Source organism: Nothobranchius furzeri, chromosome 18 (assembly GCF_043380555.1).
Source record: "Nothobranchius furzeri strain GRZ-AD chromosome 18, NfurGRZ-RIMD1, whole genome shotgun sequence".
Lineage (NCBI taxonomy): Eukaryota > Metazoa > Chordata > Actinopteri > Cyprinodontiformes > Nothobranchiidae > Nothobranchius > Nothobranchius furzeri.
The window spans coordinates 31,511,579-31,536,541 of NC_091758.1; the positions used below are offsets into that span (position 1 = coordinate 31,511,579).

A 24,963-nucleotide genomic window follows, 5' to 3' on the forward strand; every position below is an offset into this window, starting at 1 on the left:
AAATGAATTCACGATACAAATAAAACACAGACGCTGGTAAATAAACAGCTGTGAGCTCAAACGTTTTCCATAATATTAAACGGTTTATTTTGAGGATGCCAAAGTCGACCACTGTTATTCACCTTTTGAGGCGACAGTAGAAAAATAGATTCAGTGAAACTAAATGCAACTTAACATCAATCTACAATTTCTACGACGCCGTACAATGTACCTGTTGATGTCCAACACAGTCACACATTTCTGATGGTTCTGTTTTTGTTTTCCTTCCAAAAGTTTGCTAAATAACACTATATACACAAAACAAGCTACATGAGATTTTCAAGAACTACTTGATGCATGCTGGTAGAAAAGAGCTTGCATAGACGTCAAAGTCACTTCTCCAATAGAAGCCCAGCCGCAGGCAGGGGAAGGCACTGACTCCAATATAGCAAAGACTCGATGGAACGTTCTGGAAAATAAAAATAAAAAAAAAAAGCTACCCGACATGGGGGGGGGGGGGGAGGATCTGGAGTTATGCATTCTTTCACCATGAATCAACTTGGATGGAAAGGATGTTTTTCTGCTTGGCGAACTCATGGTCACAAAGCAGGCAGCAAGTCTTTTTTTAGATCATCAGCTTGTTACGTTTACGGAAAAACGAGCCGAAGGGGGGGGGGGGGCTCTACAAATGTTGAAATCCACAACAATAAAAACAAACGGCTCCAAAAAGCAGAACACGGTCCGTTTGATGGATTTTCTAGCGCACATTCTTAGTGACGTTTCATGACAAATACACAGTGCTGTCCACGAAGGTAAAAAAAAAAGACCTTCAACAACCACTAAAATGTGACAAAAACCATTTAAAAGTTCACCAGAACGCATTGAACTAAACCCATTAGATATTTACAGTTTCCATTGGTGATATGTGCAAGCGGTCGCTGACTGTTGGAGATTCATTCGTTTCTTCCCGTCTGAACACCCAGGTGCTCCACCAGTGCAAAGATACTCGTGATGTTTTCTACCAGCGATAACAGGGTCAGATGTGTGGCTCTGCAGGCTCCTGGAGCTTTTTAAAACAATATAACAGTATCAGCACTGCTTCTGCTTATCTATGTTGGACGAGGCCTGGTATTTACACCACGCCACCTCCAGTAAAACATGGTGTGTGAGTTTGTAGTGACGTGAAATGATTATGTTGCGTTTAAAACGAGTTAAAACTGAATATTCTAAGCACTTGTTAAGGCTTTAAACTGGATTAATCGATGCCAAACATGAAACGCTCTGCTCCGGTTTCCCCTCTGATATGTACAAAGACCTGGCTATATTGGGCGTGTACAGTACTGAGATTGTCTTAACACCTGTGTGCATCAAAGCTACCCATGCACACACACACTCACACACACCTGCTCCAGCTGCAAGCCGTTTAATCGCTCTAGGTCAGTCACTGTGGCACCCTTGTATTTCCCTACTGTATCTGCAAAGAATACGCTTTTTGTTCCCTGCGACCCCACCCAGCTGCTGCCTTTTAACAAAGGCTGGGATAGTTACTATCAGACTCTGTTCCTGGGAAGTGGCGAGCTGTCATGACCTACTTCCTGTCGGATCAGATTCCTGCTTTGTGTGTCAAAGTCTCAGCCCGTTCCAGATCAGCTGTGTGGGGTCAGGAGGGAGAATCTGCTTGGCTCACAGATGTGCTACAGGAAGGAACGGGAGCAAACGAGCTAAATCTGGTGTATTTACATGATCATTTTCATTAGTCCTGGTTAGTGTGCCATTATTCTGCTCTGTAAACGGAGATTCTGATCCTCTAATCTCTGCACTATCTGCAGGAAACAACAGGACCAACCAATAAAGTCTTTGTTCAGTCATCAGTTCATTTACTGAGCTCTGCAAATGTTGAGGCCAATTCACACAGCCAAGCTCCTTCTTAGCAATCAAAGTCTGTAGATTATTCCATCCGAGGAGATTCCAGATAATCCCCTAAACCAGCAGGTCCGGGCAGACTTACACCAACCGCACACCGACTTACCATTTCCATACATCTGTGTGATGGATAGCACAGTGTGATAGAGGTAGGACAAAAGGACAGAGTCTATAAATAGCAACATCTACAACCCCTTTCCCCTGCTCCTCCCAAACACACACACACACACCTTTCTTAACTCAACCCCCTCGCCCAGAGCTGGGGTTAAAGTGCAGATTTCTTATAAGGGTAGTCAGGTTTGCTGGGTGACCTGCGGTCTCTGACGAGCTCCTCGCTGACACTGTTCCTGTGAGACTGCTGCAGCGACCCTAGGCCTGACGATTCTCCACCAAGAACCATTTCTTCCAGAGCATCTCTAGGTCCTATGTGCCTGTCTCCGTAGCTGTCCATGTTTCCACTAGGGGACCGCAAGTGTCCTAATCCGTGAGTCAGGTCTGTTTCATTAGGTCGCCCCTTCGGATACTGTGGTGTCCTTGGCTGAGCTCCAGAAGGGCTGGCAAGGACTCCATCATGCCTCTGAGTCTTTATACTGAGAACGTCTAGCCGTAGGGGGTCTGCAGCAGTCCGTCCCTGCGTGTGGCCGTGGGGCTGGCAGTCAGAGACATACTGGGGGGGATAGGAGCCGGGTGGACCGCAGCTGTGGCTGTAGAGATCGGGTCCTGCAAAGGTGGGCAGAGGGTGGGAGGAGGTCGGGGTTGCAGGTCGACAAGAGAAGTCATACAGGTCAGGAAACTCAGCTTGAGCTTCCAGTTTGGGTTCTGGAGCGTGCCTCTTGCAGGAGTGTCCATGCCCTGGGCCGTAAGCGTGGTTAAGACGAGCAGAGGGACAGGGCCCATGGTGCAGATGGTTGCCCGGAGGTCCCATAGGGCTGTGAGGGCCATCTCTGTCAATCTCTGCCATGTGCTGCTCCCTCAGGGACATGACTGAGACGCCAAGAGCAATGTCAGGCATGAACTCCCTCATCACCGGCTCCACACTCACCTGCATCAGAAAACAGAAAACATTATCTGTCATTATTACTGTCGTCTTTAAGAAACGAATAAAAATAAATATCACAGGAGGTCTCAGAGCCAAACTCACCGCCTGCTGCTCTGAGAGCAGAGTCCGGCCCATCGCCTGTGGGTTGGTGCAGTCCGGGGGCTGGGGCCTGGCCACAGACTGGTACTCTGAGCTGCCATGCTTGGAGGCTGCATGGCGCTGAATCAGAGTGCGGTTGCATGGGTAGGAGAAGGAACGAGTGGGAGTCAGCAGGGGCACTCGAGGTCGCCAGGCACCCTTGAGCTGGGCATGGCTGGGAGTAGCAGGAGGGTGATAGGGGGGCGGTGGGGGAGGCAGGGGTGGGTGGAAGCCTGCTACCCCTTCCAGCTCTGTTATCATGCTATCCATGGCTGGACTGCTGTTTACCCGACAACGACCCACCTGGCGTAAGGCCAGAATTGGACTCTCATCTCCAAAGCGCTCATCTGGGAAGAACTTGGAGGGGTTCTAAAGGGGGAGAAAAAGAGAATTACATCCAAACAAGAACAAATATGTACATTTTCTCTAAATTAAAGGTGTTTTTAAGGTCTGAGTGTGTCGCCCCTCTGTGAAGCTTCTCTTCTCTATACCTGCAGAAGCTCAGTGGCTCCATCTGCCAGACCAAACTCTCTCAGCACCCGGAGCTGCAGCTCGTAGCTGACTGTGGCTCCTTCACCACAATTCAGAGCATAAGCTCTCTGGACCTGCTCCGTGTGCCTCAGCTCGTGCAGCCTCCGGATCATATCCTTCACTACAGACAGCGGTGGCACTGATGGCACACAGAAATAGAAATAAATCCTCATCATTTGCTTTAATTTGTTTCCAAATGGTGGAAACAACGGTTGGTTTACAGAATATTTGATCATTTTCTTACCTGGGATTTCATTAGCCACAACCGATGGGGCTGTGCCGGAGCCGCCAGCCATCTGTTGGTGGTTGATCATGTGACAGCACTGAGGAACGGCGTTGTTGACCATGTAGAGTGTGTCTGGTACGTTGGACATGCGCACCAGTCGCAAACGCACCAGATCTGTCTGCTCCACCATCATCTCATCGAGCACAGACTGGGGATGAAAAAAAACACACCTAATAAATCCACGTGTGACTCAAGGACATGGAGCTAATTTGTTCCACTTGAGTGACACCTCGTTTAATAGTGATTCTCTCTGCTCTATGGATACATTCATCAACATTCATAGCCTTGATAAGGCCTGTAATTTATAAGGAAATGGAAATAAAATGAAACTCAGTCAAGATGATGGAGGACTTTAATGAATTTAAGATGAGTCTGCACAGGCGGCTGTGTGAGCTCGTCCTAAAAGCCTCACCTTAGCCTCCTCGACGTAGGGAGAGAAGAGTCGCGGACGCACGTAGATTCCTGCGTTCTTCTGCCGTAACCAGGCGTTAGATTTTCCTCCCTCGGCTGTGGGCAGCATGTCCGAAGGAGGGGTGCTGATCAAACCCCTCTTGAGCTGAGGAGAAAAGAAAAAGAAGAAAGAAGAGTGAACAACGTGGATCAATATTCAACTCATGAAGGTCAGAAGAAGGAGCACTGACCGCATCGGAGAGGACGTCACTGTTGGGAGGCAGGATGTGCTCCGTTCTGATGAAGGGCAGGAGGGGGGACAGGATCTCCTTCAGCTCCTCCACGTCCAGGTCTCGCCGTTTTACTCCTCTCTTATTGACGCTGTGCGCGGTGCCGCTCAACAGGTTGGGCTCTGCGTTAACAAGAATAGAAACATTGGACTTTACTACAACTCAAACGACCGTTATTTTTATATTCAACCATGCTTCAGATGTTCTTGTCTGCAACCTGCGGGCTGACTATAATAATGTTTGACAAGCTTAAATGAAGAAGCGGCTTTGCTTGCGGCTCAGGAAAACTGAAACCATTTCATCATAAAATGTTTACAAAACAGCATTTATCATGACCTCAAAGCCCTTTAATGTCACCACTAATAAAGATAAAGTCACTTCTTCTTGGTTTTATTTATAAGGTTAATTTTTCTGGAGCTTTTAGGTATATTTCGGGGGCTTGGGTAAGTGGGCAATTTCCTCAAAGCAATTATGGGGGCTATTGCGAGGGTAATTGTAGAGAGTATTATCTTACCCCGGTCTGCCATCCTCTTAATAAGCTGCTGCTCGCCCCACTTAACCACATACTTGAGAATGTCCTGCTCACTGGCCTGTGAGTGAAACCAAGGTTAGAGAGAGATGAAGAGCAGGATCAGACAGGATCACACATAAATGCATTAAATGGGGCATGCTATAACTTTTTTCCTTAAGTTATAATAGTTAAATAGTCAATAAATATAAACATATTTATGAAGCTCGTTGCAAAATATCTCTCTCACATAAAGATATTTTAGCAGTTTCAGTACCTTCCAGAATGAGCCGTTTGAGGGCTCTGTCACTAAAAGAGAACAAGCTGTAGCTGGCCTCGCCCACCCACCCCCACTCAAGCTGCTAGATAGGGCTGGACGATAATTCAATAGGGCAATATATCTATCGATAGACATGTGGTGCGATAGATAAAAAACTGGTCGATAAAACTTTGATAAAAGTTTCCTTTTTTCATTATAACCTATCAGGTAGCAGCATACTAGACTCACTACTTACTCCAAACTAGGGTTGTCACGGTAACCGGTGTAGCGGTAAACCCCGGCAAAAAAAAGTTGACAATAATAATAACCGTCTTGTTTTAAAAAAAAAAAAATATTATCTCGGTGGATTACTGTGGCTGCAGTGTCGGCGCAGTGACCCCTACCAGCCACCGTACCATCTGCTGAAGTTGCCGGCGGCACATGCGCACTTTGTTGTTTACAACCAAAACTTTCTTGAAGCTAAAGCTGGAATAATGGCCAAAGGAGGAGACGGCAGCGCTCAGGAGGACATTTATTATCCCTCAAAGAAGACAAAGTGGGAAGTATGGGCATCTTTTGGATATTTGAAGAATGCCGAGGGACAGTTGACAGAAGACTGCTATCCTGTTTGCAGCACGTTTAGGAAAAAGTGTCTGTGAAAGGCAGCAACGCTTCAAATCTCATGACACATCTGCGTGACCATCACCCACAACTCTACAGTCAGCGGAAGGCAAGCTAACGTTAGCGTTTTAGCTAAAATGCGTGATCCGAGGATTTGGGTTGAGGGAGAATGCAACGAGTCGCTATATAAAGCAGCCGCAGCGCCCGCTACCTGCATATAAACCGTGTCGCGGACACCCCCATGTTGAAATGACGCTACGCATTACAAGGCTCCCAAGGGCAGATAAGAGTTGGTCTCTCTCCGAGAATAATTATGAATTTAACAATGATTACTGCCTGATGACATTTTCCCACATCTGCAAAGCTCACTGGAACACAAACCGAGGACAATATTTTCGTGATATAGGGTTTATTACTCAAGTAAGGGTAAAAAGTATCTGATTAGAAGGCTACTTGAGTACTGAATATCGTCTGATCTAATATTTTTAAATGATGACATCAAACAGACAAAAAATAAGAAGTTATGGGCAAATATTGGTATTTTAAAGACTAAAGGGGAAATATGTAAACAAATAAACAACATAATTACAAAGTAACACATTTTAGGCTAAATTTAGGCAGAAACTAGGACAATATTTTCCTGATATACAGGGTTTATTTAGTTGTCTGAAAATGTAACACGTTTAAAAAAATACCGCGATAATACCGAAAACCGTGATAATTTTGGTCACAATAACCGTGAGGTTAAATTTTCACACCGTGACAACCCTACTCCAAACCAATCAAAACCAGACTTGGCATGCTACGTCACCAGGCCCTCCCCTCTCAAACCAAAAGAGAGCGAGAGGCAGCCGCAGCAAGATGTCTAGGGCTGCAATGAATAGTCGACTCATCACGACAATGCCAAAAAATAAAATAGACCTTATTTTATAAACAATTTTTTAAATCTCGCCCGCTGCGGCACGTTCGGCATTTGCTTCCTGCCTTTCTGCTCAGCCACCGCTTTAGCTCCGAGGCGCATGCGCAGTGGCGGCCATCCAGCTCAGCCTTCATCATCGGAAAGTGCCGAGTCGCAACATATCTGAAAAGTTTGGAAGCATTATACTAATTCAAAAGAAAGCCACGTAGTGCAAACTCTGCAAAGCGAAACTCTCGCTTCACAGGAGCACATCGGCGATGCACGAGCATCTTAAGAGGAAGAACAGAGTCGCCTCGGTAAGTTTACCTCTTGTTAGCTGCCAGCATCAAAAGAGTTACTTGTATTTATAGCTGCAGCAACACCAGCAGAGACGGTGATGTTGTTACCTTTAGAACACGTTAGAATGTCACGTATGTTTGCTCCAATTACAAACGCTAATGATTTGTTTACGGTCATATATGACAACAACTATCTACCAGGCTGGTCCCACTTCACCACCATGATGGAAAAGAAGAGTTACACAACTTTCAAGGTGTGTGTGTCGGTTTTTCTCTGGATACAAATAAAATAAACAGTAGAATAAAATGCATTTATGATTAAATAAAAAGGCCGCTGACTGAACAATCAATAAACTAATATTTTTAAAGCATAAAACATTTTCTTTGTGTTAAACCTTAACCTACTTGATTTAACAGAATTATTATTCTGGTAAATAAACTAACTTCAATATCTTTTATCTTTACGCTAAAGCAGACCCTCAGAGCTGTCGATGGTTCCTGACTGCTGACGTGGGGACCAGCCGTGCTACGGAGGCGTACCTCGGTGTGTCCTGCTATTTCCTGAGTGAAGATTGGAAGATGAAGCGCTTCAACCTTGCCATCATGCCTCTTGTGAACAGAAGTTTGTTTTTGGCTTTAGGTGCCTACCTCCATGTGGTTGTAGCATTTGTATCAACAGGTTACAACAAGTTAAACTTGTTTGATAAGCCATCATCTTGTCATTATTAGATGGCCCATAGCTGATCTCACTTCAGACTAGAAGCTAAAGATGGTATATTTGAGCATTCTGGTGCAATGAGCTAAGCTTTTATAAATGACATGATTGGTCGACTACTAAAATAGTCGTTTGTGGCAGCCCTAAAAATATTGCAGTGAGAAGAGGCGGAGAAAAAAAATCAAAATACCAAAATTAAAATGGTCAGGGGTGCACTCAAAATATTTTCTATAATTAAATTTTTTTTTTCAATAATTATCGATATTGATCAATATAAACATTTTTTATTGATATACTTTTTTTCTATATCATCCAGCCCTATAAGCTGAGAAACTCCTATATCTGGGAGGGGCTCAGGTAGAGCCGCTCCTCCTCCAGCAACAGCTCTCCCTTGCGTGTGAGAGGTGTTTCTTTTCAACTTTCCCCACTTGTGACATCACAAACGGGGACTTTTTGAAACAGTTTCTTTTAGGCACAAAATTCCTAAAACCAATCACTGACAGAAAATGAATGGATGGGTTTTTGTCACATCTGGAGTTTTTATAGAAGTAGAGATCCACATGGCAATGCAAGGGATGCAAAAGGTTAGTTTGACATAAGTTCCCTACAATGGAAACCCGGGTAGATGTGACCGCAGGATGAAAATGCAACATGTGCTGTGTCTACACTTAAAGAGTTGTAATCCAACCAGGCTTAACTCAACCATCTGGTCTAGAGCCCAACTTGCTCAGCAAAGCAGAGAACTTAGCTTTGATTAGAAAGGGTGTACGAAGGCGTTACGCGCTGTAAAATGAAATTTCTCTTCCTGAGGATCAGCGTATTTGTGTTGGACCTATGGGAACTGGGCTGCATGAGTGCAACTGAATGTGAATAAGTGGGAACCTCCCAGAGTTACCTGAAGGTAGTCGGACTGAATTGCGCTGAGAAGGTGTTCTTTGCCGAGCTCGTAGAGAACATCAGAGGTGACGACCTGACTGAACTCCTCACACAGGAAGTGCATGGCCTGCCTGTGGACCCACTTGGAGCCGTAAGGCTGGGAGCTCCACTTCAGGATGGGGACGAGGGAGTCCAGAGACAAACTTTCAATTATAATGTCTTCACATCCTGGGGAAGACAATGAGAGAAGATGTATAGATTCAGTCCAAAACACACGGTAGTTTTGATTGTTATTCACTGACCCGTTGAGTCTCCCTTTACTAGCCTCAACATTCACCATGCTGCGTTTTCTAAATCGGAGCACATACCAGAACAGCAGGCAGTGGCTTTACCCCGTAGCACACCAACCCACAGAAATGCCTTTGATACCTTGATGTGTTTCAGTCTCAGGCTGCCTCCCCTTTACCGTGTTAAGTAAACACAGCAGCTTGAGGAAATGTGCTGCGCACACACGCACACACACGCACACGTGTGTGCATGAATCAAAAGTGCATTAACAAGCCACAGAAGGGAATTATGTGCTCACTGCTCAAGTAATTCAAAATTGAACTGTACTTTTGCAAAAGCAGCCAACGCCGGCACTCCAAAGTCACATTAAATCAGGGGTCCATTCAAGAAGAAATAAAATAAGAAAATATCGAACAGCCTTTCGATGAACATAGAAATTGGTTTAGTGGGGCATGTTTGTGCCAATTTACAAGACAACACTTCAAAAGCTCTTTGCAAAAACAAAAAACAAAGACGAACGTTGAGTCAAAGCTGCTCTGAAATGAAATCCGAGCTAGCCCATCCGTCTATCAGCTCATCTTTGGGCCGGTAGCACTGCTCCTTGGGGGACAACAGAAAATTTAAGCTGCACTTCCGGCCCCGGCCCACTCCTTTGAACATATGCTCAGAGAAACTGGCTACCAGACTTCAGAGAGCGATGGCCCTGGTGATACTCCCCAATCTGAAATCCACACAAGTCATATGTGCACAATTTAAAGATCAAAACATGCACAGTTCAGTAACTTACAGGCAAATGAACCACATGTATAGAAAATTTGATGGATTTTTTTCTTTTTTGGCTTTATTATTTTACATAAATAAATAAATAAATAAATAAATAAAACAAAGGGAAATCCTGCTTCATTAAAAAGATGGACCAGACTGCTATAAAGAGACAACATCTGTCTCTCCTCGTCCATCTCTGGTTCCTGTAACGATCTTTGCATCTTTGCTCATCTTTTGAAAGCAGACACAGAGGCACCCGCCCACAACAGCGAGCAATTCCCCACGTGGGACCAAAGGCACAGGAAAACAAACATCTTAACCGCACATTAGCCTATTAGCATTCACAGTGACAGCCCATCTTTTAAAACACATTTTAGGAAGCGGAGATAAGAATCAGCCTTAATTCTAACGCTAACCCCTGGTGCACATTTACTAGAGCTAGGCAGGAACAGCAACAGCCAGCCCTACATTCACTTTGGGGGACATCAAAAGTGTTATCTCCTAAAGATTTCATTCAATCACAAAAATACACAATGTCAGTCGGTGAGTTTTCCAGGACAGGAGTGAATACGCAAAAACCCCACGAGCTCAGAGGCGGATTTAAAAATGATTAAGGCTTTTAAGTCTGGTTATCGTTTGAGTAAGATGCAGTCCCTAAAAGGTGCACTCCGAGTTAGAACGTCGTACTTTCAGAGAAAAGCGATGAGAAAGCACACAAGGGGGGCAAACCGTGTGAAGATTAGAGCATTTTCACCTTACGAGACCCCCGACATAAGCCTCTCTGCTCCCCGCCGAGGACACCTGCAGTTTCTGATGTCTGACGAGGTGGGACGGACTCTGAAAAAACCTTAGTTCATAATTTACCGACAAAACTCTGGAAGATTTATCATTAGGTGGTTTGAGAGATTTAAAATGTCTGCGTAAACCTTTTAAGCCGCGTCTGAAAAAGATGAGGAGTTACAGAGCATCATGATGAAATGATGCCAGATCAAACCTAACGCACACTGAACATTTATGGGACAGGAGTGGATCTATGCAGAGCAGGAGGAAACGGAAAAGACGATGACTCCATTAGCCGGCTTGCCTGATTTTATTGAGCATGATGTGATGTTTCATGCACATGTCTTATAAAGCTGATTGATTTTACAGCCTTCAGTCAATACGATGAAGCAGCTGTACCAGATAGAAACTAAGCATTTATAAACAATAAAGGCAAAATATGAACGCAAAATAACCTGTTTGCATCTAGTTTTAGCACATTTATGCAAAATGTGGTGAATAAAAAGCTCAAAAGCAGCTAAAACATATTTAATGCATTTTGTATTAGCATGGTGTATCAGATTGGTAGTGTTGAATGCAGCTCTGTCTTTTCCACCACCTGAAATGCCATGTATGCACATTACAAGTGGCTATTAGCCTGCTAGCTAACAGCTACAGGCTATGGTGTCTGAATTCCAGCTTGCCTTAAACTGTGTGACGTTACGATGTTGAAACACGTTACGATGAAACACTGAAGTAAAAGTCATTTTCATTTAATTTTAACATCTCTGCATCAGGATGAATTAAAATTCATGCTTGTTGTTTTATTATGTTATATTCATTCTTTTCTACTTGATTCCAGATCCTTTGATTGGGCTGGATTTTCAATCACATGATTGGATCAGAGCATCTCTACAAAGCAGGATTTTGGATTTTAACACGCTGCAGAGGTCACCCTTAATCAGTGGCATGAGTCAAAAACAAATAATAATCTGAGTGAAGCTGCATCAGTGATAAAATGTTGACAGCAGCACGAGCCAGCTGTCTGGCGCTGGGACGCAGCGTGTATCAATATGTTCCTGCACTAATACCACATAATATCCCTGTCAGTGGTGCTGTTTAACCCCAGTGTGATCCACAAAGCCACATGAGCATGACACAACTGTACGGAGGCAAAAGGAGAGAGAACAGAGTGTGCTTGAGCTTTCCATGCATTCATTTAAAAATAAGCCCAACCAGATATGACAATAACCAGCTACCAATTCTGACTGCATGGAAACAGACACTATAATTATGACAGAAGGAACAGGCCAATCAGGGCTGTTTATATTGCGTTATCACAGTTTGTGTTGAGGGTTTTCAGCAATTTGTGGTGGAGGCCTTGGCAGCGTGGAGACTTGTGACTGAGCAGGCAGGAAGGAATTATCAAAGAATGAAACCACACTAAAGACTGTGGCACGGTACGCAAACAGAGCGCAGCAGGACAATAAAATGATTTACCTAATTCGCACACATTGAATCTCTGACGGGATGTTTTTTTTTCTCACTGTCAAACGAAAGATTCTCGGGACAGACAAAACAAGAGACTCGCAAATTAAACACGTGATTCTCAGTTGAGTTCTCCTGTAACACAACTTACCTTGAGCTAGCATGCTGAACTCCAAAAACAGAGCAATGTGGTACAGCTCCATGGCCTCTTCGGTGCGTGTGCTGGCGCCCCGGCCCCCTGAAACAAGGGCCTGCACCTCACCCAGGCTGCACGCTGAAGGGCTGCCGCGCAGCACCAGCCCGAGGTCGACCACATCGGTGTACATGCAGTGGAGAATGACCTGCACGTATTTCCGTGGGATGATGGACTCATCCAGTACGATCCGGGTGTGTGTGTGCAATGTGCGCTCTGTTATTTCCTCTCCTGTGCGAATGCGTCTCTGCAGAAGGTTTCTAAAGAAAGGGGAGCGTGCTGAGAGGATAGCCTTGTGAGCCCTGAGGTCCTCTTCTGGGGTCTCGGGTGCCCCACTGGCTCCTGAGCCCCCTGTTGGTGCTGCAGCCACAGCTCCTCTTTCATTACAGCTCTCAATCATCTCAGAGTCGGACGAAAAGCTAAGCAGAGCATCGTAGTAGCACATATAGTCAAACAAGCCCTTCATGTCAGCCTCCAGGGAGTTTGGCGTTCCAAACTCCTCGCTGAGCTGAACCAGTACATCCACATTTTGCAATCTGGTGTCCTCTGCTCCACCCACCCCGAACTCCCCCGTGTACAAGTAGTGAAGCAGTGCAGAGAACATGCGCACATCAATGCCAGCTGTGTCGATGTCCATGAGAACCTCTGCTCCGTAAACGGGAGACGAGGAAAGCAACGTTTTGAAAAAGGGGCAGCGGGCAGCCAGGATGGCACGGTGGGCTGGGAAACACGTACTCTGGAAGATCAGGTCGACATCAGTGCAGTACTTGTGCTGGTAGAGTGCAGCCAGATCCCGATGCAAGCTGGGGGCCTCAGCACGAGCAAGGCTGGCCTGGAAGCTCAGCTCCTTGAGCGCTGCTGTTCCCTCGTACTCCTCCACCAGGGCGTTTGTGTCGCGGACGTCCCAGCCCGACAAAAGTTCCCGCATCTGCCGTGCATGATCTGCTGAGCGGCTCGACTTCCTCCTTTTGATGAACCTCCGTTTGAGAGTTGCCAGACCGAGGCTTTTCTTCTTCCTGTCTGCAGGCCGCTCATGGCCGTGCTCCAGGCTATACAGCTTTGACTCCCAGCCATATCCCTGCTGAGAGTAAGATGAGGTACCTAGAATAAAACACAGAAAGGTTAGCATGAAACAGATTTGTTTTTAATATGTTCCGATTCCCTCCACAGAGGTGGCGGTTAACCATTTTACATGATCAACTTCTCTTCCATAATGCACTAAAGTCTAGGTAACCTTTAAGCAGAACGGACGGATTTCTGAATCTGAAAAGAAAAATAAATAGAAGCCACTCCCAGCGGTACTTCTCCATTTAAAAGTTCACAAATTCACCTTTTAAAACTGTCTTACAATTGAAATTCATTTCTCTTGCTGAAGTCCTTCTGTAGGTCAGACCAGCAGAAACACAACCTCTCTTTGGCACAGCTTAAAGTCCATGCACACACAGTGCCCTGATGCAGCCACCGAAGCACCTGGATCAAGTTCAACTGCAGAATATGATAGATGGAAACCCCATTTTCTTTTATTTTAAACCCAACAATGACTCATTACACAATAAAAGGCTATTACACATCTGTTCTACTTTGTACTCCTCTATAATTTTCCTCCTTTCAGATATTTAGGACGAGTCAATTACCCTAAATGGCGGTTATGAGACAGCACTGGTACGTCAGAGGAGCCTCTGCCAAGGAGATCCTCTCTGCCTGACCTCCTGTCAGCATCCATCAGTGCGACCCAAATAGTAATCATTAAAATCTGAATGATCTGTGGCCCAGGCCAGTTCAACTGAGCTACATTTGAAGCTGCATTACTTTCATTTAAAAGTCCACCCAAAACTGGGGCGTATGCATATTTGAGACAGAAATAAGAGTTTACATAAAATACTTGTTAGAATGAGTCTCTGAAGGAGTTCTCTAATTTTCCAGACACCATGAAGTCCAGAAGAAGATGCTACATCTATAAATCAGACAGTTCCTCTTTGTACAAAAATAATACCATGCCTCGAGAGTTTTTTTGTGGTAAAAGCTCCTCTTTCGGCGAGTAAAGGTTTGTCGGAGGGTGGAAAACGGCTGGACTTTGAGTCTAACTCACTGATTTTCTTCATATGCAAACATCTTGCATATGATTGGCTATCAGCAACGGGAGTCTTCCACTGCCTTTCGTCGCTCTTCTTTGTGTCACCTCCACTAATAACACCAGCCACATTTTGCCACTTTGTGGAGTTTCTAATGCTAACAGTTAGCTTCTACTAGCTGAGAGGTACTCTACTCCCTCTTGGCCACAAGATTTTAATACAGCTTTCCATGGCCACAAGCCAAGGCGGGCGAGTCCATGAATTTACTCTGCGACATAAGAAACTTGATCTTTCTGCACCAATCTTCTATTTTCTTTCTGTGGCCAAAGCAGGCGATAGGGTGAAGAAGATTTTTGCATTCAGCATCTATATTTGATAAGAACAAACTTTACACAGTTCCTCAGTGAACTAGACCAACACACACGTTAAGCAGTAAACAGCTCATTAGCAGCAGGTGCAGCAACAACCTGAAATGTAGCTCTACATATACAACACTCTGGCAATGAAAAGCAGTTTGGATGTTGGAACATTGGTTTGAGAGAGAGAGAAAGAGAGAAATAGAGAAAGAAAGAAATAGAGAAAGAAAGAAAGAAAGAAAGAGAAAAAGAAAAAGAAAGAAAGAAAGAGAGAAAGAAAGAGAAAGAAAAAGAAAGAAAGAGAGAAAGAAAGAAAAAGAATGAAAGAAAGAAAAAGAAAGAGAAAAAGAAATAAAGAAAGAAAGAGAGAAAGAAAGAGAGAAAGAAAGAAATAAAGAAAGAAAGAAATAAAGAAAGAAAGAGAGAAAAAGAAAGAAAGAAAAAGAAAGAAAGAAAGAAAGAAAGAAAAAAGAAAGAAAGAAAAAGAAAGAAAGAAAGAGAGAAAGAAAGAAAGAGAAAGAAAAAGAAAGAAAGAAAGAAAGAAAAATAATGAAAGAAAGAAAGAGAAAGAAAAAGAAAAAAGAAAGAAAAAGAGAAAAAAAGAAAGAAAAATATAGAAAGAAAAAGAAATAAAGAAAGAAAAAGAAACAGAAACAGAAAAAGAAAGAAAGAAAGATCTTATTTAGGTCTCGTACCACAGCTGTCACACAACCTCAAAATAAAGCGGTAATCTAGCACATGGCCTATATGATTACAAACGGACTACAGGCCTGTCCAAGTAGATGATAAATTTGCTTAAACACAAATTTGATAAGAGACTTCTTAGCTCAGCTGTTGAAAAACGTCCTTATGGCCACATGGCAAAGCGAGGTGCATGGCATGGCTTTTAATGCATCTGTTGCAGTGGCATGAGTCAGTGGCCCAGTTCAAGAGCTCTTTTGCACAAAATTATTCACCTCCTGCACCACCAGTTGCCATGGACGCAGGTTAATCTAATCTAGAGAGCGAGTTTGTCCATGCTAGACCCCCATTAGTGTGCATTTGGAAAATAAGTGGATTTACAATGAGTTTTATGTCACAATGTTTGGAAAAATCATGGATTCACGCATAACTGGAAATACATCAGAATAAAAGCTGACTGGTTCTCATTCTTCCATGTTTTATAGACACAAACTAACCACAAAAAAAAAAAACCCTTTCAAAGGATATTGAATTCTCCCATTAGCCTAGAACTAGCCTTAATCCTGTTTCTGGGAAACAAGCTTTTAATGAACTTACCTATAAAAGTCTGCTGAGCCTGTGTATTCCCCCCTATGCGCGGGGAGCATGAGTGTGGATAGCTGGATCCATTGGCCCCCATCCTTATTTCTCATCACTTGCTACTTGGGGGTCCCCCCTCTTGCTGAGTCATTCTGCTCAGACCACGTATTCATTTCTAGCCTCAGTTGTGGGTCAGGCATGAATCCTCTGAAGCATCCTCAGAGCCCCGGAGCCAGGCTGCCATGCCTGGAGGGAACGGAGATAAAAGATCACATCAGAACAGAAATAGTTCAACTGAAAAACTGCATTTTTAATAATGCTGACTAACATCTCACTTGGGTTACAACACGTAGCCAGGAAGAGATAACGAATGGCCAGAGGCATCGATCAACAGAGGAACACCTTTTACTGTCCATCACATCCTTTTAGCCACATTGATTTTAGTGCAGTGATCAATCATAGCTGTCCTGATTGTTTTAAAATAGCAACAACTGTATTATATAAGCTGTAGGTTTGGACCTTATCTGATCTTAAACAGCAACTTCACAGAACAGAGACTTCCTCTTTCTTCCCTCAGGAAACTGATTGCCAGTCGACTACAAATCAAACACAGATGTAGCTTTGATGGTTTCAACAACAAAAAAAGGTAAAACCAAGCACATTCCAGTTCTTTTTGGCTCATTTTAACAATGTAATAATTTGAAAGCTAATAATTAGCATGCTTCTTTTTTAATGTCAAAATAAAAAGTTAAGCTGTATTTTTTGTGATGAAGACACATCAAAAAGTTCAGAGTCCAACACAGATTCAGCTTGTGTCGGTGGTGAGGTCAGGGACTGACTGCATGCTTGGTAACAGGGTAATAGGCTTTGACTCCATGATTCTGCAGGGACGAGCTTGCTGACTCTTCTCTGATTGGGAGGTCAGGGTTTAAAACCCATCACTGCAACCTAAAGCAACCTTCATCTCCCATCTGCTCCAGGGGGTTCATCTCCTGGCCCACACGGAGCTCCGACCTCAACCTCCTATACCAACAACGTAAAGGCACGACGGAGGAGGATGTTTCTGAATTTCAGGAAAGAACCGCCCTTTCCACGTTTCGAAATAAATGCGCACAAGAGAGAACGCCGTTATCCTCGTGCACGTTTACAACTAGCTGCCGGCCTTGCAGCACTTCTGGCAGTAATCTGAAATGAAATTTTCCAAATAGCATGGCGAACTTTAGCTTTCATGTCAAGTAAAAAACCGCCGACAGAGGCGTCTGTGGGGAGCTCAACATTTGTTTTGCGCATGCACAGGAAGTGAGAACTGCCCAGCAACGAGCATGTATAATGACGGCCTTGCGTGAATGGTTCACCAGAATGATTGACGGTTATGCAAACCAATGGTTCAGATGATCCACCCGGAAGAAAAAGATCCTCATCTATACCTTTAAGGTAGAGATACAGGTGCTGGCCAGTAAATTAGAATATCATCAAAAGGTTGAAAATATTTCAGTAATTCCATTCAAAACGTGAAACTTGTACATTATATTCATGCAATGCACACAGACCAATGTATTTCCAATGTTCATTACATTTAAATTTGATATTCATAAGTGACAACTAATGAAAACTCCAAATTTGGTATCTCAAAAAATTAGAATATTCTGAAAAGGCTGAATATAGAAGACACCTGCTGCCACTCTAATCAGCTGTTTCACTCAAAACACCTGCAAAGGCCTTTAAAAGGTCCCTCAGTCTTGTTTTGAAGGCACCACAATCATGGGGAAGACTTCTGACTTAACAGCTGTCCAAAAGACAATCATTGACACCTTGCACAAGGAGGGCAAGACACAAAAGGTGATTGCTAAAGAAGCTGGCTGTTCGCAGAGCTCTGTGTCCAAGCACATTAACAGACAGGCGAAGGGTCGGAAAAAATGTGGTAGAAAAAAGTGTACAAGCTCTAGGGATAACCGCACCCTGCAGAGAATTGTGACGACAAACCCATTCAAAAATGTGGGGGAGATCCACAAAGAGTGGACTGCAGCTGGAGTCAGCGCTTCAAGAACCACCACGAGGAGACTCATGAAAGACATGGGATTCAGGTGTCGCATTCCGTGTGTCAAGCCACTCTTGAACAAGAAACAGCGCAAGAAGCGTCTCGCCTGGGCCAAGGACAAAAAGGACTGGACTGATGCTGAGTGGTCCAAAGTTATGTTTTCTGATGAAAGCAAGTTCTGCATTTCCTTTGGAAATCAAGGACCCAGAGTCTGGAGGAAGAGCGGAGAAGCACAGAATCCACGTTGCATGACGTCCAGTGTAAAGTTTCCACCGTCAGTGATGGTGTGGGGTGCCATGTCATCTGCCGGTGTTGGCCCACTCTGTTTCCTGAGGTCCAGGGTCAATGCAGCCGTCTACCAGGAAGTTTTAGAGCACTTCATGCTTCCTGCTGCTGACCAACTTTACGGGGATGCAGACTTCACCTTTCAACAGGACTTGGCACCTGCACACAGTGCCAAAACCACCAGCACCTGGTTCAAGGACCATGGTATCCCTGTCCTTGATTGGCCAGCAAACTCGCCTGACCTTAACCCCATAGATTTTCTATGGGGTATTGTGAAGCGGAGGATGCAATACGCTAGACCCAACAATGCAGAGGAGCTGAAGACGACTATCAGAGCAACCTGGGCTCTCATAACACCTGAGCAGTGCCACAGACTGATCGAGTCCATGCCACGCCGCATTACTGCAGTTATTGAGGCAAAAGGAGCCCCGACTAAGTATTGAGTGCTATACATGCACATTCTTTTCATGTTCATTCTTTTCAGTTGGCCAACATTAGAGAAACAAACATTTTTTCATTGGCCTTTAGAATATTCTAATTTTCTGAGATACCAGATTTGATGTTTTCATTGGTTGTCACCTATAAATATCAAAATTAAACGTAATAAACATCGGAAATACATTGGTCTGTGTGCATTGCATGAATATAATGTACAAGTTTCACGTTTTGAATGGAATTACTGAAATATTTTCAACCTTTTGATGATATTCTAATTTACTGGCCAGCACCTGTATAACACAGTTAGGTACTAACTGGGGTAAGTACATCGTACATACCCACGTATAGACCCTTTATTTACTTGTAAAGTATGGAAAAAGTTATTACAGTAAGTACGGAAAGTCTGTAAAGGGTAAATACTAGGTTATATACTAGGTTCTTGGTACTTACAGAGTGGTCATGGATGTTATACAGGGTATTGATTCAAATGTTAAGAATCGATTTGATTCCGATTCTCAAGGGTTAGAATAGATTATCACTATCCGATCCAATTCAATCGGTTCCAGTTGGACATTGATAGGGGTCAGTTCTATTAAAATGTTTTTATGCCTGTAATTCAATGATGCAACACTGGGTGAGTTACAGTTCACCAGGGGAACTGTAATAACCCTTTCACACCTAAACCTTAAAATGGCCATCAGGACTTTACCTTCCAGTTTTAGCCGTACAAAGGCAAACTACGTTAAACAATTAGATCAATTTTTGGACTTATGAATCGATTCAATTCAATTCTTGGAATTTTTATAAGAATTGATTCAGATCATTTTTTTTTATTTTATCAACACAGCACTACTAAAAAGTTATGAGCATGGTTTTTATGGGGGTATGAACTTGATAAGTACCCCTATAATTACCATTTGCATACCCTTGTACATACCATGTATAAATCCCACAAATACTCAGTATTTAGTGTGTACACAGCCCTGTAAATACCTAGTATGCCTCGTACACATAAGGCTGCTTTATGTTTTCCACAATGTGACCAAGAGAAAACACTCTTCTTCTTCGCTCCGCATTTGTGGTTTTATCCAGGCCTCCAGCCTGATCTGGAGGGATTTATGAGCAAGAAAAAAAAATTTCATCCATGTAATCTTACTTTATATTTTTAAAGACTCTGCATCTCGAAAAAACTAAAAATGTTTAATCCTTTCTGCAAACGCTTGGGTGGCCCACCATTTGGTAAAGTGACCAATTACAGAAGCTGTAAGGAACGATTATCCTGTATTTGTCAGCCACAGTATCGACATAGACACGCTCTGCGGGTCTCATGCTCTCACTACGAAGAAAACAAACCATAAATTAACTAATCAAGCTAATGGCTGCAAATGGACAAAACAGCTTTGATTTATACAAGCAATTAAACTCAACATGAACAAAAAAAATGGTTGTTTCCAAAGCAGAGGGAGACCAGCTTCATTTTCAATGTACTTCCATAATTGAGGAGCTTTAAGTGAACCCTTATAGGTTTTATTTGAATATGTAAAAACAATTCTAGACATTTAAAAGATCTGAGTGTTTTGTGCATCTATACACATTGAGTCTATTTCTGTGAGAGCAGACTGAGAACCAAACTGTGATGCGAGATCTGTTTTATCTCAGCCTGCTAGTTTTGCCTGCCTACCAAACTAATAAATCACTGTGTCTGCCCCTGTGGAGCCGCCCTCCACAGCCTCCCGAGGGTTGGATGGAAAACCACAAACTCGTTCTCCAAACAGACACACAAAAACATTGGATCAAAAAGAAAAAGTTTGGATTTCAAACAATCTTCTCGAATAAGTGTGTCGTCAGATGGAATTTATTTGAACAAAATTAGAACGTGATTACGTAGACGGAGAAAAAGAAGCCCCAGAGATACAGATACACGCCGCCTTATTTACAGAAGGCGGCGCTGCTGGTGGAGACCTTCAAAGGAGAATAGAGACAGATGAAAAGAAAGTCATCGACAATTCCCTGAGCCAGGTTGCTCCAACTCACTCCAATGAATGAACCAAATTTAACTTCAGCAGCAATGCAGGGTTCCAAAAGCACTATTTAGAACAGCCATTTCCTTGAGACCTGATGCTCACTGTTCAATAAGAAGCATCTCAACAACCACATGCTCTCAAAAACTAAACAATAACACACTTTTCTGTCGTTTAGACCCAAACAGTGAGCTGCAGTGTAGCAGACGGAGGGGAAGAAAGACGCCGGCAGAGCTGGACTATGCGTCTCTAATGAGAGGTGGCAGGAGACACTCCCTGCCCCCCACCTATCACTCTGAGAACACACACACACACATGCACTCTTTCAAACCACTCACCTTGAATAAGTCATTTCTGCTGTTTTATTGTTCTCTTTAAAAAAAGTAAATAAAGTCACACATTTCTAAATAAAACTAATCAATAGATATGATCCCCTACAAAAATAAAATACCCGACACAAAGACGAGTCAAATGCATTATTCAAATGACTCAGAGGCCACCATCAATCATTTATGTGGATTATGGTTCTCATTGCCTGAGAAAATGGAAGATGTAGGCAAGTAAGCTTCCTCCCCTGAATGTAACACAACATTTCACTTCCATATAGCACTTAAAGGAGGGGTAGGAGATGTTTTTTGGAGCATTTTCCCCACATTGCTTTAAATGCACTTCACAGCCCAATAAAAACCAACAATCCTTGAAAAACCTCATCCAATCATTTTGAACGTTGCGTTCTAAAGTAGGAGCAGTTGAACAAGAAGCAAAGCCAGAGTCGGGTTAGCTATGTTAGCTAGCATAAAAACTTGTTTTACGGTTACGTAGCCTGAGTGGAAGCAGCAGACAGTGGTTCCAAAATAATACAAACAGTCCTCCCCACTAGATCTCAGATCTAGGTCCCAGTGGATTCCCTCTCTCTTAAATTTTCATTGGGAAAAAAGGTCCAGAGGACTCCTGACCGTCTCCGGACTCTGAGGAGTCCGTCACAAGCCAAGATATGCCACAGACATTTTTAGGTGCGTTATATTGGGATTTATGGCAGGAAAAGTGCAAATTATGTTATTGTTTTATGACATTCACTGTATTCTAGAGATGAGGCTTAGAGGGGAGGAGCCAGAGGAAAGGGGGCTGGACCTTGAATTGTGTTTTTTCAAAATGTAGCTAGGCTGAACGGCTTTTTCCAGGAACATCTACCCTACCTTAAACTAGTACTTTCCATACAGTTGAACTAATTTTTTTGTTCACCTTTTAATGAACATCATTACTGGGCTCAATGGCAAAGACGTCGATTTCCAGAACAATCACTGAATCCGTGCCACTATCAAGTTGCGTTAACCGTAAAAAATGCTGTCCAAACACCGACAGTACAGCACAGAGCTCCACCACTCTTTCAGTTTTTCACATGGACAACTACGTCTTTTTCCAAAAAGGGTATCCCAATAGCATGCTGGCTGTATTCTTTGAAGAATTAACAATTTATCTGTAACAAAAACCTGTTACACGACCTGTGAGGAGATGTGACCTTTGCAAAGCCACCTTTACTAAAATAGACAGTAATTATAGAATGTTTGACTCTGGAGATATTTGATCCAGAGGTGCCGTTAAAAGGGGGAGGCATAACAACAGAATACAGCAATGCGCAGAAACCAGAACTTTCCAACAAAGAGTGACCTGACCTCCATGGTATTGACGCGGCTATGCACACATCCTACAAATAGATAGACTCCAGGTGGATGAAAAGCAGTATCAAATACCCTGAAATGATTAACAGGGCAACAGTCAGGAGCAGAACAGAAGAATCCGCTACACTTTTTGCTAATTGAATTTATCAGGCTCTAATCAGGCCAGTCAGCTCATAGCAACCAGATAAGCCAAACAAAGCGATAGGAAATGAGAATAAGTTAGGAGCAGATAACATACTAAAATGAGTGAAACAGATAGAGGAAATGATGACTCACAGTGAATAACCTCTGGATTAGCCTGTGTCAAACAACAGCATAAACTGTGGTACTGCTGAATATTTGACATTTCCCTGACTACGCGGTCAGCTGATTACATTTAGCTCCAGAGGCAATTATGCTCAACCCAAACAATGTAGATCACCCATTCTGTTTCATCAGCTGCATTAACACTTGGCTTCTTTTCGACCTTTTGTTATAAGACAGAAAAACAAAAGAAAGAAATAAGCATCACTCTCAGGGATCTGCACACAAATCAGCACTGAACAGGAACATCTTATCAACGCAGAAGTGCCTACAGACAAGAGACTACACAAACACAACCTGGCAGTGGATAATCAGGGAATGAATGAGCACATAGAAAATAATAAGTGCTTATTTTAGGAGAAGTATCAATTCTCCTTATTGTGTCCTCCATCTAACTGGCCAGAGTGAACTGCAGTCAGGCCAAAGTCCAGCTCATTCAGTTACTCGCTGTATGCCTCTCATGCCACACATAAACCTCTAAGCATGCAACTTTAATAAATGCATGCTACTGCACATCCCTGGAGCAGGACACAGATACCTAACCAGGTAAAACGAGAAACACAAATGATGAGTTTAACATTTTCCAAAAGATATGAGATAAAGAACCACCTCGCTCAAGGTGACAAGATTAAGAAACTGCTGACGACTATCCACAATTAGTGAGATTACTGCAGGATTATCACTGTATGCACATGGCTCCTTATCACTCAGTGAAAGAGAATTTTTCTTGACTTGGCTACAAAAAGATGTCATTTAAGTGATTAATAATGTAGAAAGAATGTATTTAAAATGAGAAAAATATATTTAAGCCTACATCTATAATTCACACTTAAAATGTAAATGTGTATATAATCTGACTGCTGTATCACTAATAAATCCTAATTAAGACACGCAGATTAAAGTGAGTTTATTCACCTAGCAGGCTGTCAACAACTATTTCATATGGAGGAAATAACTAGCAACATGTAGGTCAATCTCCAAAGTAAACCTCTAGAATCATAATGAACTTTTCTGTTAAACTGGAAACCTAAAATGTAAAGACGCGGTCTTTTCCATGACATTAGAATAAAGAAATCAATAATTTGCAAAGGCTTTGTTAGCTTAAGGAGCTATTGTCGCTCTCTGGACTACTGAGCTACCGCTGCTAAACGGAAGCCTGCGTTAAAAGTGCTTCTAAGAGGAAATAAATACACAAGTAGACCGTTTCCTCCTGAAGATAAACATATTTAGTGATTTCCAAACATTTTCTTTTATAACCCAGACAGAGAATAGTCCCCAACAGCCCTGTAATTAGTAGCATATCTTCGGAGGCTAGGCTACCTCTCTATCGCTTTGACTTTACCCTTCGGAAACAAGAATTTACTTCAAGCAGGATGGGAAGCAACTGTTGAAAAGCGAATAGTCAACGATATTTACCCGAAAGCGAAGACCTTCGTGGGCATCATTTTTCTTCGTATCACATCGTAGTTCCAGTAACACTGTGATCTAACTTATCTGTGGCAGACAAGAAAAAAAATGCAGCTCAACACCTTCTTTTTCCAACTCTGCTCATTACGCACGGCTCGACGTCAGCGCCCAACGTTAAAAGCCCGATATGCAATAATTCCCCGCTTGCATCGACTTTCCGGGCATTTTTCTGCATTTACCTCGACTAAGAACTAAACCAGAACCATTATTATTCTCGGTTCGGTTCTGTATTCCCCCCCAGAGTGTAGCACAACGCCTTGTTGGGTGGTTATTATGGCCTATCCCAAAGCAATGATTTTAAGTTACCATACATGTAATAGAGACTTCCGGTAAAGATTTTCAAAGTAAAACACCAATTGACTATTTATCACTATATTAAAAATTTATCTGTAATGTGACAGAAGGATATTGCACATGGAAAACTCTTAGTTACAAAAATCTGTTGCTATTAAATTACAACTGAAAATGAAACAGCAAAAGATGCTCTTATTTTGGAGGCAAAACAGTCTGCTTCCTGTGCAGTCTGCTTGGCTAACGTGCGAAGAGGACCGTCAGTAGTTTGAGCAGATTGTGCAATAATTCATTCGCGAGCGCCCTCTAGTGGTTTTACGGTGAATTTTATTATTTATTTATTTATTTATTTATTTATTAAAAACGGGTATTTATTTAAATGAAAAAAAACTCCTCAGTTATTTGAGACAGTCCTGTTTACAGCTTTTCATGTATTTTAGTCTAATTGTCATCATCATTGGTATTATTAATGCATTTGTATTTAGAGTCAGGAACAGCATATGCAGCG

General features: G+C 42.9%; 1 protein-coding gene across 1 annotated transcript; it reads right to left on the reverse strand.

Annotated features, from left to right (window-relative positions):
• Positions 1–63: 63 nt before the first annotated feature.
• On the reverse strand, positions 64–24,466 carry btbd7 (BTB (POZ) domain containing 7). Its single transcript, XM_054741603.2, has 11 exons — positions 24,114–24,466; positions 15,952–16,179; positions 12,204–13,346; positions 8,772–8,980; positions 5,091–5,166; positions 4,538–4,698; positions 4,309–4,452; positions 3,855–4,044; positions 3,571–3,749; positions 3,044–3,448; positions 64–2,944 (listed from the first exon to the last, which is right to left on the reverse strand). Exons 2-11 carry the CDS (start codon positions 16,031–16,033, stop codon positions 2,168–2,170), a joined length of 3,366 nt encoding a protein of 1,121 aa, XP_054597578.2. The 5' UTR covers positions 16,034–16,179; positions 24,114–24,466; the 3' UTR covers positions 64–2,167.
• Between the last annotated feature and the right edge of the window lie 497 nt (positions 24,467–24,963).